Source organism: Vigna angularis, chromosome 5, assembly GCF_016808095.1.
Source record: "Vigna angularis cultivar LongXiaoDou No.4 chromosome 5, ASM1680809v1, whole genome shotgun sequence".
In the NCBI taxonomy this organism is placed as follows: domain Eukaryota; kingdom Viridiplantae; phylum Streptophyta; class Magnoliopsida; order Fabales; family Fabaceae; genus Vigna; species Vigna angularis.
In genome coordinates this window covers 7294838-7314922 of record NC_068974.1, presented here as the reverse complement: position 1 = coordinate 7314922, position 20085 = coordinate 7294838, and the positions used below count along the sequence as shown (strand labels likewise).

The 20085-nt window shown below is 34.7% G+C and overlaps 2 protein-coding genes across 3 annotated transcripts; one reads left to right on the top strand and one right to left on the bottom strand.

The window, feature by feature from the left end:
* Window positions 1-9952: 9952 nt before the first annotated feature.
* LOC108338964 (phytosulfokine receptor 2) lies at window positions 9953-13840 on the bottom strand. Of its 2 annotated transcripts, none has more exons than XM_052877964.1 (2): window positions 13653-13840; window positions 9953-13377 (listed from the first exon to the last, which is right to left on the bottom strand). In XM_052877964.1, the coding sequence occupies exon 2, from the start codon at window positions 13245-13247 to the stop codon at window positions 10107-10109; it is 3141 nt and encodes a 1046-aa protein (XP_052733924.1). In that variant the 5' UTR covers window positions 13248-13377; window positions 13653-13840; the 3' UTR covers window positions 9953-10106. The 2 variants fall into 2 exon arrangements, with proteins under 2 accessions (XP_052733924.1, XP_017431545.1); XM_017576056.2 differs by lacking the exon at window positions 13653-13840 and having other exon boundaries at window positions 9953-12502; window positions 12683-13496.
* Window positions 13841-17931: 4091 nt separating this feature from the next.
* On the top strand, window positions 17932-19410 carry LOC108339107 (acidic leucine-rich nuclear phosphoprotein 32-related protein 1). Its single transcript, XM_017576257.1, has one exon. The coding sequence runs from the start codon at window positions 17932-17934 to the stop codon at window positions 19408-19410; it is 1479 nt and encodes a 492-aa protein (XP_017431746.1).
* The last annotated feature ends 675 nt before the right edge of the window (window positions 19411-20085 follow it).

The window sequence follows — 20085 nt, the reverse complement described above, 5'->3', positions numbered from 1 at the left end:
TAATCTTGTTTATCTCTAAATTGATATGAAATTTATTATTGATATAAATGTTATATGAATATTTTTATTAAAAATTATTTTTTAACAACAAACCCATATTTTCTTAATCATAAATTTTACCACAAAATTTTAATACAAAATTATTAGTATAATATTTATATAAATAATAAATTTGGTCACGGTTAAAAGAGAACAAAATATATTATTTGTATAAATGATATTAATTAATTAATTATTATAAAAACAGATTAATAATATATTAGTTTTAAACATTTACTTTTTTATAAAGATATTTATACCTAATTAGTTTTGATCTCATAAAAAAGCATAAATTAATAATATAATAATAATGTAATATGTTAAAAAGTCATTTTTAATAAAATATATAATTTTATTTCATACCAACAAAGTTATGCAAGCTTACCATATAGTACTAATAATAACAAAATTCACATCTAACATGTTTCCGGACATTTCCAAATAACACCTAGAACGCACGTCTAATCCATACATAATCATGGCCTTATCTTTTCACATATCAAAACATAAAAGATTAGCACCCCTTACCTTAGAGCATAGATATTTCTTTCATCTCTTTACATTCTTAACCCCACAACACGTATCTCTTACTCTTACACTCCAACAAAAGCAAAAAAAAAAGAAATTCAAAGCCAACACTAACCCACGTCTCTCACACTTAGACTATTTTTCACATTAACTCATGCTCAATACCTATTGTGCTTGCGTTCAGATTCAATGTATTTGCCTATAACTCCTCACTTCTACGTAACTCGAAAAAAAACTAAAAAAACAATTATTTTAGTCAAGGTTCAAACACAATATCCCAAGCACACCAAATCAATCCCCCTATCACATTCATCTTTGGTATAACAATGCATAACAAACCATATAAATATATGCACATTTAACACGTCAATTAACAAAATAATTAAAATAATTAAAACACATTTTATGCACATAACCAGAATTAAACCCATGACCACTAACCCATAACAAAGAACTTTAACCAACTATGTCACACTTCACTTGTGTTTAACATATTATTTCTTATTTTAATAAATTTAATTGACGTCCATGTTAGCAAAATGATGAAGATGAAGTTTTGATGATATCCAAATCAAGTCAAGAGAAATCAAGATTCAAAATGTTATGAAGACTTGTATTGCTATGGAAAGCTTTTGTAATAATTATAGTTTAGCATCTAGGACTTAGATTATGAGTGGTTTTATGTTTGCATTCAAAAGAGATGTAAAAATAAGCCAAACAGCAAAATTTGTGCAGTGTTAATCGATTAACAGAGGGTGTTAATCGATTGTTCCAGTGCGCCATGGAGAAGCACAGCAATGCAGACTAATCGATTAGCAGAGCAGACTAATCGATTAACGCTAATCGATTAGCAGGGGCTGTTAATCGATTAACGTTAATCGATTAACAGAGCAGACTAATCGATTAACACAGTGACCGTTTGAAAAACTAGCCGTTTTTAGAGCCGTTGAACTATCCGTTGGGTTGTTAATCGATTAACCACTGTAGCTAATCGATTAACACAGTGTGAAAGGCTGAAAACGAAAAATGGAAGAGTCTTTGGATGAGTCTATAAATAGACTCTCATTTCCTCTCAACAAGAACTTGAGAAACTCTTCCCTTGTGCTCATATACTCAGAAACTCTTGAGAATTGTGTGCTCTTGCTCAGCTAAGGAAACTCTGTCTGTAAAGTTGGTGATATACTGCTACGGTGATAGAGGAATAGCTGGTTCATCCTTGGTGTGTCTAAGGAGGTGTCTGGAAGAGGAAGTTCATCCTTCGTGAAGTATTCGGAGGAGGTGTTCATCCTTCGTGAAGTATTCGGAGGAAGTGTTTCATCCTTTGTGAAGATTCAAAGGAGGTGTTGTCTCATCTCTTGTGGCATCAAGAGAGGTGGTTTCTAAACTTTTACAAATTGTATCTTTGTGATTGTAGTTTGTAATTGTTTTGTGTTAGTGAAACTGTTTATCTTGTTTTGAGATAAGCGACTGGACGTAGGATTGGTAAGATCCGAACCAGGATAAAATCATCTGTGCAAATTTCTCTCAACCTTACTCTCTTTGTTTGTCAATATTAATTGCTAAGTAAGTTTAACTGAGTAGAAATTAAAAGGCACAAGTTAGTATTAAAAACCCTCTTGGTTTGTTATTCCACGCTAACCATTCCGCTGCAGCCGCTCCTGACAATTGGTATCAGAGCTTGCTTTGATAGTCATTCAAATGGCGGGATCACATCAAACCTTTGGAGAGGGTGCTTCTATCAATAGACCACCACTATTCACAAGTGAAAATTACGCATTCTGGAAGGTAAGAATGCAAATTTTTATGGAATCTATTGATATAGATATTTGGGATGCTGTTGTATCTGGTCCTTTTGTTCCAATTAACAATATGCAGGAACCAAAGCCCCGTGACCAATGGACTGCTGAAGATAAGAAAAAAATTTGGTAATGATGTAAAAGCTCGTAATATTATTTCATCTGCTTTAACTGTTGACGAGTTTTACAGGATTTCTATTTGTAAAACTGCACAAGAAATGTGGGAAGTACTTAGAGTAACCCACGAAGGTACATATGATGTTAAGAGAGCAAGAAAGAATACATTAATCCAGGAATACGAAATGTTCAGGATGAAGCAAGGGGAAACAATAGTAGATGTTCAGAAACGCTTCACCAACATCGTAAATCATCTTATTGGATTAGGTAAGTCTTTCGATACTGATGAGCTTAACATTAAAATTTTGAAATCTTTAGACAGGTCTTGGCAACCAAAAGTGACTGCAATTTCTGAGTCACAAAATCTCAACACAATGACAATGGCTGCATTATTTGGAAAGTTGAGAGAGCATGAACTTGACCTCGGAAGACTAGATGAAGAAGAAGCAAAAACTAAGAAAAAGACTCTAGCCTTCAAATCTGAGGTAGAAAAGAACAAAAGCAAAATGGAAGATGAAGACTCAGAAGAAGATGAAAATTTGAGTTTACTCATCAAGAGGTTCAATAGGTTCATGAAATCAAAAGGTAAAGGGAGATTCAGAAATGAAAAGAGAGAAAATCAAGGATCTTCCTCAAACTATAGATGCTATGGTTGCGGAGAAAAAGGACACTTAAAAGCAGACTGCCCAAATCAAAAGAAGGGTGAAGAAAAGAAAGAAAAGAAGTTCTTCAAGAAAAAGAAAGCATACATCGCATGGGACGATGACAATGAATCAATTTCTGACTCGAGCAGTTCTGATGAAGAAGCAAACATATGTCTAATGGCGGATGACGATGACTCTGGAAGCCAAGTAAGTACATCTAACGATTCAGATAATTCTAGTCAATATGATAGTGAAACTGAATTGCATGATACTTATGCTGCTTTATTAGTAGAATCCGAAAAATTAGATATAGCTCATAAGAAATTGAAAAAGGATTTCAAAGAGGTAAAATTAAATTTTGAAAATGTTCTTGAAGAAAATAAAAATTTGAAAATTACTTCTGAAAATTTCTCTAAAATAAATGATAATTTGAAAACTGAATTTACAAATTTATCTGAAGAAAACAGAAGTTTGAAAAATAAATTTTTATATCAAGCGGAAGAAATTAGAAATTTAAAAAGTAAAGTTTTATATTATGAAAAAGAAAAATATGTTGCTAATAATGAATGTGAATCTTGCATAAAATTCAAATATTTTTCTGAAAATACAACCACTGGAGAATGTAGTAAAACTAATGAAAATAAGGTTGTTAAAAATAAGTATGTTCCTAAAATTAAGCATAATCATAGAACCCGTAGAACTTGGGTACAAAAAGGAACAACTTATAGGAACACAAATGTTGCATCATGCTTTTATTGTATGAAAAAGGGTCATACTTCAAACAAATGTAAAATTAAGCATTATGGTGTTCCAAGTGGTAGATATGCTTGGGTTGTAAAATGATTTTAATCTTCTTAAATCTAACCCAAAGGACCCATACAAAATAGTTGGGTACCTATTGTTTAAAATTTAGAATTTCCTTAAAACAATATTTAAGAAAATTTTTAAAAATTGTTTTTGTTTTAAATATTTGAAAAAGAAGAATTAAGAAATTTTTATTTCAAAGAATATGGAATTTTTTTTTTTTTAAGCATATATAGTTTTCAAACGGAAAACATTTGAAATAGAAGAATGTGTGCATGTTGTCTTTGATGAAATTGTAGACCTTGAGGCAAAACCTCTTGAGTCATTTGAATTACATGCAGGCAATGATGAAGATTTGTAGAAGCAACAAATGAAGTGAAGAATGATGACAATCCTCAAGATGAAGATCGAAACAAAATGTGGAAACAACCTAGAGGATTCTCATTCGAAATTGAAGGCATATCTAAAGGGGTGCTTTATGTTTCTATGTTTTTATTAGTATGTGCTCTTTATATTTCCTTGCATGCTTACCTCTTTAAAAATTCAATAAAATATATATTGTTTTTCCTTAATATGCATACATGCTTGTATTAAGGGGGAGTATATTTTCTAATAAATTTAGGGGGAGCAATTATACATCTCTTTTTAATAATGATCAAAAAGGGGGAGAAATATTTAAAGTCTTAAACTTATTTCTAAGTTTACTAACAATTGTTTCTTCCTTAAGTTGTATTTTAAATACAGATTATTATCAAAAGCTTTAAATCAAGAAGGTTTTGATCATCATCAAAAAGGGGGAGATTGTTAGCAAAATGATGAAGATGAAGTTTTGATGATGTCCAAATCAAGTCAAGAGAAATCAAGATTCAAAATGTTATGAAGACTTGTATTGCTATGGAAAGCTTTTGTAATAATTATAGTTTAGCATCTAGGACTTAGATTATGAGTGGTTTTATGTTTGCATTCAAAAGAGATGTAAAAATAAGACAAACAGCAAAATCTGTGCAGTGTTAATCGATTAACAGAGGGTGTTAATCGATTGTTCCAGTGCGCCATGGAGAAGCACAGCAATGCAGACTAATCGATTAGCAGAGCAGACTAATCGATTAACGCTAATCGATTAGCAGGGGCTGTTAATCGATTAACGTTAATCGATTAACAGAGCAGACTAATCGATTAACACAGTGACCGTTTGAAAAACTAGCCGTTTTTAGAGCCGTTGAACTATCCGTTGGGTTGTTAATCGATTAACCACTGTAGCTAATCGATTAACACAGTGTGAAAGGCTGAAAACGAAAAATGGAAGAGTCTTTGGATGAGTCTATAAATAGACTCTCATTTCCTCTCAACAAGAACTTGAGAAACTCTTCCCTTGTGCTCATATACTCAGAAACTCTTGAGAATTGTGTGCTCTTGCTCAGCTAAGGAAACTCTGTCTGTAGAGTTGGTGATATACTGCTACGGTGATAGAGGAATAGCTGGTTCATCCTTGGTGTGTCTAAGGAGGTGTCTGGAAGAGGAAGTTCATCTTTCGTGAAGTATTCGGAGGAGGTGTTCATCCTTCGTGAAGTATTCGGAGGAAGTGTTTCATCCTTTGTGAAGATTCAAAGGAGGTGTTGTCTCATCTCTTGTGGCATCAAGAGAGGTGGTTTCTAACCTTTTACAAATTGTATCTTTGTGATTGTAGTTTGTAATTGTTTTGTGTTAGTGAAACTGTTTATCTTGTTTTGAGATAAGCGACTGGACGTAGGATTGGTAAGATCCGAACCAGGATAAAATCATCTGTGCAAATTTCTCTCAACCTTACTCTCTTTGTTTGTCAATATTAATTGCTAAGTAAGTTTAACTGAGTAGAAATTAAAAGGCACAAGTTAGTATTAAAAACCCTCTTGGTTTGTTATTCCACGCTAACCATTCCGCTGCAGCCGCTCCTGACAGTCCAAACCATCCTTTCATAATTTCATTTTTCTTAGGTTTTACACAAACTCCTTGGACACTAAATAGTGTTCCCAAGTTTGAAAGGCTCTTACTAATGCAGACACCTTTTTGTCATAGGTGGATAGTTGAGGGAGACACCATGAAGTTTTTCACTAAAGTAAGCAATTGGATGACCTTCTTGCAATAACACTACGCTTATGCCAACACCTGATGCATCACACTCTAGCTCAAAAGTGTTTAAATAGTCAAGTAATGCATTGATGAGTTTTTCCTTGGTTGAATGCAGACTCTTGTTTTTCATCCCAAATAAAAGACCCATCTTTCTTAACTCATTCATTAAGGGGTGAAGCTAAACTTGAGAAGTTAGGAACAAATCTCCTATAAAAGCTCTTAACCTCTCCAACATTTTTAGGAGTAGGTCATTCTTGGATGACCTTGATTTTCTCGGGGTCAACATGGACCTCATTTTTGTGGACAATGAACCTAAAAGCACTACATTATTTACACAAAATGTGCATTTTTGTGGAAAAAGTTGGTTGTCCCTGAAAGTGGAGAGAATAACTCTCAAGTGTCTTATATGTTCTCTCCTGAAGCACTTTTGAAGGCGCTAAAGGATGAAACACAAATTTCTTTTCCTTGTGTGTGAAGGTAATCTCGTTGTTGAAGTCATTGTGCATGGTTTTCTTGTCAAATTGTCCTGGTCTCCCCAATAAGATATGACATGCTTCCATAGATAATGTGTCATATACAACATTATCTTATTATTTGCCAATGGAAAACTTTACCTTTACTTATTAATTCACAGTCAAGTCCTCATCTTTATTAAGTTAATGAAGTTTATAAGGTTTTAGATAGGGCAAGACTATCAATGACAATTTATCGACCAACCTAGTGCTGCAACAATTGGAACATGATCCATTATCTATAATTAGAGAACAAGTATTTCCTAAAATATTTTTGTATCTTGTATGAAAAATATTTTCTCTTTGTGTTAGTGTTTGTGGACTTGGTTGATTATTGAGGATCCTTGTCATCATAATAAAGTCATCATCACAAGGGAAAGCATAATCACTTTTGGACTCATTAGATTCTTCACTCTCACTTTTCTCATCTTGACTACTATAAATATCAACACCCCTAAGAATCATGGTCTTTTTAGTGGGCATTGAGATGTTATATGACCTATACCAAGACATATAAAAAACTTAATATCACTAGTGCATTGAGATGTCCCTTCCCTTGGTTTTTCTTTAAAACTCCTAGAAGACTCTTATATGTTATCTTGGCTCCCTAGGGACATGTTCCTTTCTATTTGTTGTAGGTGTTGGAGGATAAAGTTCATAAAAATTATCCACTAGTATACTTGTTACCAATGAGAAGCATTGATTCTTTGAAGTGATTTTTATGATGATGCACTTGAAGACTTGAAGAATCTAATACTTTAAATGTTAAAACAATTCATTGTAGAAAGCACTTGTATAAGATTTTTTTTTCAATTGTAAAACACTCAGAAGTTTCATAACTTAGTGATTTCTTACGGTAATAAGCAATTATCATCAGAGATAATCGATTATCACAAGAAAAAGTGGAAAAAAGTTTGTCTTGACAACAATCGATTATCATAGGGGATAATCGGTTATCACTTCAAGTTTTGATATTGTCCAGGGTTCGGCAATAATCGATTATCATTAGGATAATCGATTATCATGTTTGCCAAAACCTATAACGGCTTGAAACAATCGATTATCACTAGTAGTTGGGAGCTGTCTTTTCATTTTTTGACCCATGATCTATATATAGAACTCTCCTAAACCTTTTAAACTACACCTAAACCATTTGAGGGCACAAATTTGTTATGAGAAAGTTCTTTAGTTTAAGTGTGAGCTTAATCAAGTATGTAAAAAGGAGAAGCTTGTGGTTAGTGTGTCTAAAGGTGCAAGCAGTTCTTTGTAAGTTGATTGAGCTGATATTCATTCCATCGTATGTCGAAGGAATGTGTATTTTGTTCTTAATTGTTGTATTATTCTCATTGTAATTTGAAATTGAATTCTAGTGAAAAAGTTAATCACTCTTTTATAGTGATTAATGACAGAAAATAAAATCTTTTGATTCGAACCGAGATAAAATCATTTGTGTGATTTTCTCTATTTCTTCATCCTTTTATACATAAACGGTTTGATAAAAGTTTTATAAGAGAACCAAAATTTTAAAAGAACAAATTCACCCCTCCCCTCTTGCTAATTGTCTGTTTATCACACTCTTTAAAACATTTCGCTGCGCGATACTAATTCCAACATTTGGTAGCAGAGCTTAGTTTGATAATTTTTCAAATTTTACGAAAATGGTTGGTCATAACCAAGTATATGCTGAAGGTGCTTCCATTAATAGACCACCACTTTTTACAGGTGATAATTATGCTTTCTAGAAAATCAGAATGCAAATATTTATGAGGTTTGTTGATAGAGGCATCTAGAAGCATTTGAAAATGGTCCTTTTATCCCAACTAGAATTGTGGATGGTATTGAACAAGAAAAACCTTATTTGTCTTGGACGGCTAAGGAAAATAGGAGAGCACAATTTGATATAAAAGCTAGAAATATTTTTTCTTCTATGCTTGATGAATTCTATAAAATATATATTTGTAAGACAACACAGGAAATGTGAGAAGTTCTCAAAGTCACTCCTGAAGGTACAAACGATGTAAAGCGTGCAAGAAAGAATATATTAATCCAAGAGTAAGAAATGTTCAGAATGCAACTTGGAGAAACCATAGAGACGTTCAAAAGCGTTTTACCCACATTGTCAATCGTTGGGTAAGACCTTTGATACTGATGAAATTAATGTCAAAATTTTAAAATCTTTGGATAGGACTTGACAACCCAAGGTGACTGCAATCTCATAATCACAAAACTTATCTTCAATGTCCATGGCGATATTATTTGGAAAGCTTCGTGAGCATGAGCTTGAGCTCAATAGATTAACTGCGGAAGAAGACTAAGAAAAAAGAAGAACAAGACCTTAGCATTCAAAACAGAGGTTTCTAAAGGAAAAAGCTCAAGAGTATATGATGACTCTGATGATGATGAGCATGAGTCTCATGATCAAGAGTTTTACTAAGTTCATGAAAGTTAAGGGTAAAAAAAAGTTTAGAAGTGACAAGAAAGAAAATCAAGGATGTTCCTCAAGCTACAAATGTTATGAATGTTGTGAAAGAGGACATGTTAAAGTTGATTGTCCAAACAACAAGAAAAGTGAGGAAAAGAAAGAAAAAAAAATTCACAAGAAGAAGGCTTATATAGCTTGGGATGATAATGACTCAAGCTCAACTAGTTTAAGTGATTCCGATGAAGAAGCCAACTTGTGCTTGATGACTAATATTGATGACACTACAAGCCAAGTAAGTTGCTCTAGTTCTGAAACTTGTAAAATGAATCTACAAAAAACTTTTCTTGAATTGCTTAATGAGTCTGAAAAATTAGATGTCGCACATAAAAAATTGGAAAATGAATTTAAATATTTGCAAATTAAATAATAATTGCTTGGTTTTTCAAAAAATTATTGTGGATGGATCAAATTATTCTCAATAAGGTGATGCTAATGATCATTTAATATGTTGTTTTTATTTGACAAAATTTATTGAAAGGTGTGATATTGTTTTGAATATGACATTGATATTCCTAATTTTAATTCTACTTATGTTGCACGCAATGGTCATTCACGACATCAAAAAGATCATGTCATTGCAGAACATCATTTTAGGGTGAATATATTTTTTTGTTACATTGGACTGGCAACTGCAAGAATTAAGTGACTAAGCAAACAATGGAACTTTTAACTCTAAGTAATGTTTTAGTTCCTAAGGATACTTATAAATCTTTTAACAAGATCAGGTGAGATAATTATACATAATAACAAACTAACAAATGACAAGCTGATTGAACTAGATCAGTTATCTACATGTTCAATTACTTTATCCATGAATGATATTGAAACAAAACTAATAGAATTAAAGTTTGTTTCTGTTATTTTAATATGTCAATACAACTGTTTACCCTGCAAATTATATCAGCATTCTCTTGCATGAAATTTCTGTCATATTGTAACAAATGCATCCTTATAAAAATATGGGAATATCCCACCACCATACTACAAAGATGCCTTATATTGGTATTTCCTGACTCAATGATACACAAACAAAAATCAGATAGATGTCATGAATGCTGCGATTTTAAGATGATGACTATTCAGAGCCATCAAATCCTACACCATCAAGCCATGAAACAACTAATTCAATATGGGGTCTCTGCCTTGGATCTGCATCTATACATTTACAAGCAATATCTAGTACCTCTAAGAGCTGTTTCTCAATATCCTTATGCCAAATGACTGAATCAAAAATTTCTTGATCCCTATTTTCAGATTTCATCTGAAACACCCAAGACACTAGATTCCTGCTGCATTGCCCCACAATGACTTCTACAGGCCTTCGACCAGTGAGAAGCTCAACAAGAACAACACCAAAGCTATAAATATCACCTTTGAATGTTGCTTTCAGTGCTTGACTATATTCTGGGGGAATATATCCTAAAGTTCCAACTAAATCTGTTGAAACATGTGTATCATAGGGTTGAAGTAGCCTTGAAAGACCAAAATCAGCCAAATAAGCTTCGAATTTATCATCCAAAAGTATGTTGCTAGATTTAATATCTCTGTGCACAATATGTGGTTCACACTCCTTGTGCAAATAAGCTAGTCCATGAGCTGCACCTTGAGCTACCTTGAGTCTTACATTCCATTTTAGAGCTGAATTTCCATCCTCACTCTCATGCAACCAATAGTCAAGACTTCCATTCTCCAAGTAGGAGTAAATTAACAATCTGTCATTAAGATGCTGACAATAACCTTTGAGTGAAACAAGGTTCTTATGTTGAGCTCTAGAGAGTGCCTCCACTTCTGCTTGGAATTCTCGTTCCACCTGACCACAGTATCCCGAAAGTTTCTTCACAGCTACCTTTCTGCCATTTTGAAGATTTGCCTTGTAGACAAGGCCAAACCCACCACAACCAATTATGTTTTCTTGGTTAAAGTTGTTGGTAGATTTTATCAAATCTTCAACTGTGAGATCCTTGCAATCTGAATTCTGAAAAAGAACCAATTTTGAAGAAACAACTGCTTCAGGTACCCTGTTTGGCCAGCTAAGCTCCTCATCAAAGTTATCCACCGGTTTATCCTCATCCTTCTTTGACATTCTTAGCAGAATAACTGCAATAAGTAGTGCAAGGCCCACTCCACAACCAATTGTGATGCCGAGGACACTGCTTTTACCGAATTTACCCGAGGAAGGAGTGGAAATGTCGACATTTTTTTCATTGTTACAATGATTGTATGTTTCCCCACAAAGACCCAGGTTGCCCTCAAAACTTGAATTTGGGAAACTTGAAAATTGTCCCCCAGCTGGAATTGTTCCCCACAAGTGATTATATGCCACACTGAACTTAGACAAGAATGTGAGGTTGTTAAATGATGGAGGAATAGTTCCGTATAGATTATTATTAGATAAGTCTAATGTTTCCAAATTCTTCATCTCAGAGATAGAGCTGGGAATTGTGCCGGTGATGTTGTTCCTGCTTAAATCTAAGATATGAAGTTCTCTCAAACGACCTATTTCAGGCCATATTGTTCCACTTAATCTGTTATTGCTCAAGTATATTGATGGAGGGAAACTCGAAGCATGGTTATATTGCAACCCATTAGCACTTTTGTTTCTCTTGACATAGAGAGGAATAGCAGCAGATGCAAAGAGACTTGATATATGATAATTTAGGGATATGAGGCCCTTCAGCTCTGTCAAACCTTTTGGTATTTCTCCAGTAAGAGAATTATTTGACAAATCCAAGTAGAACAAATGATCCATCCAACCAATCCAAGAAGGGACACTGCCTTCCAAATGGTTCCATGACAAATCAAGAACTTCCAATTTCGAGCAATTTAACAGCCAAACAGGAATACGGCCTTTGAGACCACAATTTCCAAGTGCTAACACCACAAGGCTCTTGAAGCTTACCGTTAAATTTTCTGAAATTTCTTCACCACGGAAATTCTTTGTGAGGATAAGAGTTGTGAGATTTTTGCAGTGCTGCAGTACATAAAGCGCCCCAGATAGGTTCTCAAAGCTGTTGTTTGACAGAGACAGAGTCAAAAGTGAAGTGAGGTTCGCATAACTCTCAGGGATTTGGCCTGTTAATTCATTCTTTGCAAGGCTTAACATTGTCAATTCATGGCAATTGAACAAAGAATTTGGAAGGGGTCCATTAAAATGATTGCTACCAAGGTCCAACGTGGAAAGATTAGACAACCCAGTGAAATTAAGGCCAACAGAACCTGTCAAAGAATTATTCCGAAGATCAAGAACTTGAAGTTTTGAGCATAAGGCCAAGGTGGAAGGTAATGATCCAGAAAATGAATTGGAGTGCGCTATTAGCTGTTCAAGGTCCGAAAGATTCCCAAAAACATTAGGGAGCTCCCCAGAAAACCGATTTCCAGAAATTATTAGAGATTTTAGGTTTGAGAGATTACTTAGCTTCATGCTTAACTGACCGGAGAGGTTGTTCATAGAGACTGAGAGCTGCTCCAATGCTGAAATTGAATACAAGGAATCAGGAAGATAGCCAGTAAAAAAATTGGAATCCAAATGTAACTCTTGGACAGATGTGCTGCAGTTTGCCAACCATTCAAGACCACCAGAAAAATTATTTTGTGATATATCAAGAATATGAATACCCTTGGAGAAGCTGCAAATTTGAGAATTGAACTGACCAGTTAATGAATTGTTGCTTATGTTGAGAGCAACGAGATGTTGTAATCCCCCAAATTGGAAGAGGTCTCCAACAAATAAATTGCTAGAAATATTCAGTATCTGAAGGGATTGCAAATCAGCGAGTGTCCCAACAAGTGGTCCAGACAGAATATTATGGCTCAAATCAAGAACTTCTAACTGCTTCAAATTAGAGAACTCGGAAGGCAATCCACCTTGGAGATGATTGAACGAAATATCAAGCACTTTCAGCTGATCCAGAGAAGCTAAAGAACTTGAAATTGTGCCGTTAAGACCCATTCCAGGTAGAACCAACTTGGACACTCTACTACCTCCATCAACCACATCTTCACAAACAACTCCAACCCATTTGCAGCAGAAAACACTATCTGACCATGCTGTGATGATAGACCCTTTTGTAAGATTGCCTGCAAATTCCTTCAGGCCCAACAAATCATGCTGGTCACAAGATTTGGCTAGGGTCTCAAGTCCCACAGAAAAGAAAACAAACCAAGCCAAGAAACTCCATTGCACAAAAGCCATACGGCAATATCTATGCAATTCCATTTCAAAAACCAAAAGAGATAATATACGTGTTCAGCTTCAAATGATCACTAGAAGGTCATTGCTTTCCATAACTCGGAAGACCCCAACCTCCAAAAATTTTCAACACTCGGTAAAATGAACCAAACTGTAACTGCATACATAAAAAAGACAAATAACGATGTGAAAACTATTGATATGACCACCACGCGCCAAAACCAAATACTGGAAAAACAAGAAGGAAAGACTACTAAATCTGAATGCAAATTAAAAAACGACCCACTTCAGGAGAGAGGATGGTGAAATAAAGAAAAGGGGTCATTTTACAACAGCGTGAGGATGAAGCAATCAATAGTAACCATTTGAAAATAAAAAGTAGACAAAGGAAGTGAAAAAGAGCACTGAATTCACGTAGAAGCAGTGATATACCTAACAGAAAGTAAAGATCCCATTACCATTAACATTGTAGGTAGCTGAACTCTATGCTCAACAGTCACCATTCAAATAAAACCTCGGCATTCTAAGGCCAACCAGAAAGTCATTTTTCGTAAAAGTGTGATTTTGGGTCAGTTAGACGGCAGAAAAGTTTGAAAAGAAGCACAGAAAGCGTTGAAGAAGCATTAAAGAAAAGGAATGGAAAGTCATAATGCATTTTACCTAACATTTTCAGACTTTTGGTCAATTGGGTCTCTGTGTCAGAGCAGGGGTGTATGATTTTCAGAACCAAAAAGGAGGTGGTGGAGTAGAGAGAAAAACAAAAGAAAGGGATGTTTCACATCAATGAACAGTGAAAAGGAGAAAATGTTAGCACGGGTGCTATATCTCATCACCTCACTTATTTTTTCAATAAACAAAATGGCATTAACGGTAAAGGAAAACAGTGTATCATTGTTTATCGAGTGATTGACATGTTTTTACACGATATAAAAATAAAATAATTATAAAAATGTAAAATTTTGTATTTTAAAAAAATAAATAAGAATAATATTAAATAAATATAAAAAATTTAAATATGTTAAAAAAATTTATTTTTAACTATCATAATACTATTGCTGAAATATCAGAAAATGATATTTTAGAAGTAGTGATAGTCTAAAAATAGTGAGACTCAGTTATTTTAATATTAAACGGTTTTATTATAAATAGTTTTGTTATAAAAGAGTTTTATTATTTTAAAACATATTATCTCTCTAGAAACTTTTCTAGAGTTCTCTACTATCTCTTTAACTTTTCTCACTCTTGGATCATCTGTTCGACGATCATAAAGTGCCTAGACGATCCTTACGTCAAGGGCAACAATCTCTACCGATCAATTTCTTGTTTTGAGTCGGTAAGTCGTTTCCCTTTTTTCTCTGTACGTTCTTGGATTGTGATCATGCAACGATTTATGTTGCATGTATCTGGTTATTCTCCTCTTCAATTTTTAGCTCAATTAGGTACTAAAATGGATTTTCTATCACCAATTGGTGATTAGTAGGGTTTTTCTAGAGTTACCTTGCGGTGCAAGCATCAATTGGAGTTTTCTAGAGTTGGGCTATATATCTCTGAGGTAAGGGAAGCTAGATTTGTTTTAAATTAGAAATTGATAGTATATGCATGATGAGTTTGTGAATATTGAGTTGGTTGAATTGAAATTGATTTTAAGATATATGTGAAGTGTAACTTGAATGTGATAATGTGCAAATTTATGATTTAGGTAATTAAGCATGTTTGGATGTTGTATGATCTGTAAGTGGGAGTACGAAGGGTTTAAAATCTATTAGGAAGGTGTTTAGTTGAAATTGAAGTAATCTATAATTGTTGTAGGTCATTGGTGAGGAAGTGGGATAGTGAAAATAAGAAGTAGAGGTTAGATGCTCAATTAGTCTGTTGGGATAGTTTGAGTAAGTCAAATGTGACTTGTTTGAGTCATCAAAATGATCAAAAACATGTTTAAAGTGGTAGATTGTGATTTGGGTCCCTAAGTTGATAAATTTCATGTTCTAGAGTAGGAATTTATCAATAAACACTTTAGATTGATGTTAGGAAGGTTTAAAATCTCTTAGCTAAGTCTAATTAGGTATATAACATAATCTAGGAGTGTTAGAAGTTGGAAAAAATAGATAGAATTGGTAATTAGGGTTTGAGTTGAATAATTTTGCAGATTTTCGTTCTACAGATTATGCAGACTCGTTGAGCGAATAGATTCGCACAATGAGTCACCCCTGGCGAGATGCTCTCTGCCAGGGCATTCGCACAACGAACTGGTGCGCTGCGCGAATGGTTTGAGAAATTTTCTCTTTGTCTGATGATCTGCATGGCAAATCGGGGCGCTATGCGACTGGTTGGGGTCTGGGACTACTGCCATTTTTATTCAAATAGCGAAGGGGTGTGCTCAGCGAGTGTTTGAGAGGTATGGACCACTGTCTAGAATTTCGCATAGCGAATTGAAGGTGCTATGCGAGTGGGTGAAGTCTGGTATCACTGGAAGTTTATTTGCACAACGAGATGGGTCGTTGTGCAAGCAGTCTCTGGATTCACTATGCGAGAGTGTGCGCTAAGCGAATGGTCTAAGTTTAGTTCACTCTTTTCATCCTTGCTTTAATTTGATTTAAATGAAGTTCTAGCCTAAGTATGAAATATGTATGATCATGTATTATAGTAATTGGTTGTTCATGTCTTGAGTTAAGTTTTAAAGTGAAAGTATGGTTGATGGACGTAATTCCATGATCCTCACAAAGAGGTTACATGGTAGTGCCCTGTGTAAGTTTAGAATGATTGTAGGAAGCTCAGTCTTGGGGGTTATCCTGAAACTCCAATGGTCTTTCACTCTCACGTAGAGAAAATTGATCCATGTCGTGAGGAGTAGGAGGAGGTCCTAGTCTTGGGTGCTTCCAGTATGATCCAAGGTGAGTGATAATAGACTAATCTCGTGAGTGTGGTAGGGTGAAACCCATTGACAATGACTTTGCAAAGCAGTAGAGGCCACCACGAGTGCACGACCCGCCATAGCTCGACAATCATCTAAGTCCGGACGGTCAAAGTCAGTATAGTGTCATGCATAAAGTATTTTATGTTGGAAATGACTGTGTATGATTTGTATAAAATAGAGTTGATAAATATAATAGTTTTCTTTTATTTAAAGTAGCTTACCCTTGCATTTCTGTGGTTTGTGTTTGTTTGTTGTTTCTATTTTGCGATGATCACCTTAATGGTGTGAACTTAGGGATACAATCTTTCAGTTATCTCAGCGAGAGGCTGGGAGTGAAGCTTGCAGTGAAGGTGGTACTTTTGTTCTTCAGGTGAAGAATTTTATTCTTCGTAAAACTGTAGTTCTATTATATCATTATCTATGTAATGTTCATTTTAGTAGTTTTATATTACTAAATTGGGATGTTACACTATTCACATCTTTCATTTATTTTCCATAGCGCATTATTCCTCTTAGGATATGTTTAAATTTGTGAGTTATAAACTTGATTTTGTTTTCATGTAAAATCTCTCTTTACGTAAAAATTTAATTAAAATAGAATAACATATATAAAAACTTAATTTTATGAATTAGTTTTATAAGATTTAATTAAACATATACTTGATTTTAATGATATAAGAAAATGTTAACCTATTTTAAATTTTAAATTAATTACAAAACTGAGGTGAAAATCTTTCAAACGAAATTAAAGATGTTTGTACTTATTTATCCTTCCTTTGTGGAAGTATTCAAATAGAACAAAAATACATAAGATATTGATAAGAGAATGGAAATGGATAGAATTTAGATAGAAGCCAAAACGAATGTGTTTTGAAAATTAATAAAAATGGATAGAACTTTAGACTGTTAGGATACAAAAGAAGCTGAAAAAGAAAAAGTTGTCTTTCAAATCATGAGATATTTTTCTTTTTCATAATATATATTTTTATGGTTAAATATGTCTTTTGATCCTCATATTTGTTCACGAATCTCAAGTGGGTCCTCGTGTTTTTTTTTCCAATTGAATCCAAATACTTGTTAATTTGAGGCAATAAAGCCCTCTCCGTTAATTTTCGACTAACGTCGCCTAACTGTGATGACGTGGATGCAGACATTAATAGCTCATTTATAGTGATTCAATTACGTGGAAATTTGATTTTAAAAAATTAGTATTTAGGGATCTTTTTTACTGAAGTTGCATTAGGGGATTAGGGATTGCAATCTGGTGAGTTAGGGATTTAACTTGGGGAGTGAGTGAAAATTAGGGATTTCATTTCGCAAGAAGAAGAAGTAGACGAAGACAATCACGTAGAGGTGGAGGTGAAAATTAGGGATTTCATTTCGCAAGAAGAAGAAGTAGACCGAAGTGAAAGTTTACGCCAGTTAAGGTTAGTATGATGTGTGCTATGTTTATGCGTTGTGGTCCCGATTTTGTTGTTCTATCTTTATAACATGTGTGTGCTATCTTCTTGCTTTGTTGTTCTGTGATGGGTCACGAAATTGGTATCTTATTGTATGATTGGGCCCGATTTTGCATCTTCAAATGTGTACTATACTATAGACATTGTGTTCCCAAAATTTCATTTTTCAAATTGTATAGAAGTAGTGGTCCCCTTGTCTGTGTGAGTGTTTCCCTAGTGGGGATGTTAGTTTGTTCCCATATGTGTGAGTGTTTCCTTAGTGAGTCCAAAGTGTAATAATAATTTTTCCCCCATGACGTACAAGTCTTTAAATCTTGTGCTTCATAGATAAAATAGTATGGCTGATGAACGTATTAAAGTTTTGGTCCACCATACTGGCTATTTTGTTACACAAGATAATGGGAATTTAAAATTTGATGGAGAGATAACAGAATGGTCTTGTGATCCAGACCTGTGGAGCTATTTTGGAATATTAGCTTCAGTGAAAGACTTAGGTCATATAGACATAAAAGAACTTTGGTACAGTTTAGGAGGTGCTTTAGTAGTGCCAGATAGGTTAGAATTATTGACTGATGATAGGGGTGCCATGCATATGCTGAATATTGCAAGGTTAAATGATGAAGTTCATTTGTACGTGGTTCATAATACCATGGAACCAGACATAATAGAAATGATTGAGGGTGAAGTTGGTAGAGAAATGGAGGAGGGTGAGGGTGAGGTTCAGCCTGAAGTTGGAACACAAATGGAGGAGGTTCATGGTCATGGTGATGGTGAACAAGTTGATAGAGAAATGAAGGAGGGTGATGGTGAACAAGTTGGTAGAGAAATGGAGGAAGGTGAGGGTGAGGTTCAGCTTGAAGTTGGAACACAAGTGGAGGAGGTTCAGGGTCATGGTGATGGTGAACAAGTTGATAGAGAAATGGAGGAGGGTGATGGTGAACAAGTTGGTAGAGAAATGGAGGAGGGTGAGGGTGAGGTTCAGCTTGAAGTTGGAACACAAATGGAGGAGGTTCAGGGTCATGGTGATCAAGTTGATAGAGAAATGGAGGAGGGTGAGGGTGAGATTCAACCTGAAGTTGATGTAGAGGTTCATAGTGAAGTTGCTAAACAGATTGAAAATGGAGACGATGAAGTAGAGGAGGAAGAAATACATGATGCAGAGGAGGCTGAAGTACATGATGTACATGATTTTGAGCTACAGGATGTACAAGAAGATGAGGATGAGGATAAGGATGATGGTGGAAATGAGGATGACGATGAGGGTGGACATGATGGTGATGATGAGGGTAGACATGATGCTGGAGATGAATTTGACGATGAGGATGAGGATGTAGATGATGGTGAATATGAAAATGTATATGACTCTATTAGTGAAGAAAGTCTAGTTGATGTCAGGGTTGAATGTGACATTGGGACTTCTAAAGGACAACCTTGCAGTCTAGAAGGTGAATGTTCAAGGAGAACTGATAATGATTCCATGCATGATGTTCGTGGGTTGTCTGACATTGAGTGGGTGTCAGATGAGTTGGATAGTGGTCCAGATAGTGAGAATAATGATGCTTCCATTCCCAAAACTTTGTTCCCCACATTTACTATGCCTAAAAGTTTGGGGGAATATAAATGGGAAGTAGGAACCTATTTCACTAAGAAAAAGGAATTCACTGATGCAATTAGGGGGTATGCACTGAGTAATGGTAGACATTTAAAATTCATTAAGAATGACAAGAAGAAGGTTACTGTAAAATGTATGGGGGGCAATGGGAAATGCAAATGGTATGCTTATTGTGCCTATATGTGTGGTGCCAAGTCATGGTAGTAAAGAAAAGTGATTGATGATCACACATGTAATAGAGATTTCAATGTGAAGTTGATAAGTACCAAATGGTTGAGTGAAAGGATGGAAAAAACTATCAGAGAGAACCCTAATATTAAGGTCATGGACATTAGGGACAAACTCAATAGGAAATGGAATGTAGGAATCTTTAGAAATATGGCTTTTAGGGCAAGATCCATGGCAAAATATAATGTTGAGGGGTCATTCAAAGAACAATTCAGAAGACTCCATGATTATGGTCATGAGCTTCTGCAAAGAAATCCAGGTTCAACAGTCCAAATAAAAGTTGAAAATCAAAATGAGGAGTGTATTTTCAAAAGAATTTATGTATGCTTGAAGGCCTGCAAAGATAGCTTCATTAGTAGTAGACCCATTATTGGGTTGGATGGATGATTTTTGAAAGGCAAGTATGGAGGGGAGGTACTAACAACAGTGGGAAGAGATGAAAATGAACAAATTCTGCCCATTGCATATGCTATTATTGAGGTAGAAAACAAAGACTCGTGGACTTGGTTCTTAGACCTTCTCATTCAGGACCTTGGTGGGGAAGACGTTTGTTCATCATGCACATTCATTTTAGACCAACAAAAGGTCAGTCAGTCAAATCAAATGTTAAGTAGAATATATTTCACATATAACTCAGCTCACTATAGTCAT

Excerpts from the sequence above, each read along its gene's own strand:
- LOC108338964 (XM_052877964.1), bottom strand. The coding sequence starts at position 13,247 with ATGGAATTGCATAGATATTGCCGTATGGCTTTTGTGCAATGGAGTTTC.
- LOC108339107 (XM_017576257.1), top strand. The coding sequence starts at position 17,932 with ATGGCTGATGAACGTATTAAAGTTTTGGTCCACCATACTGGCTATTTT.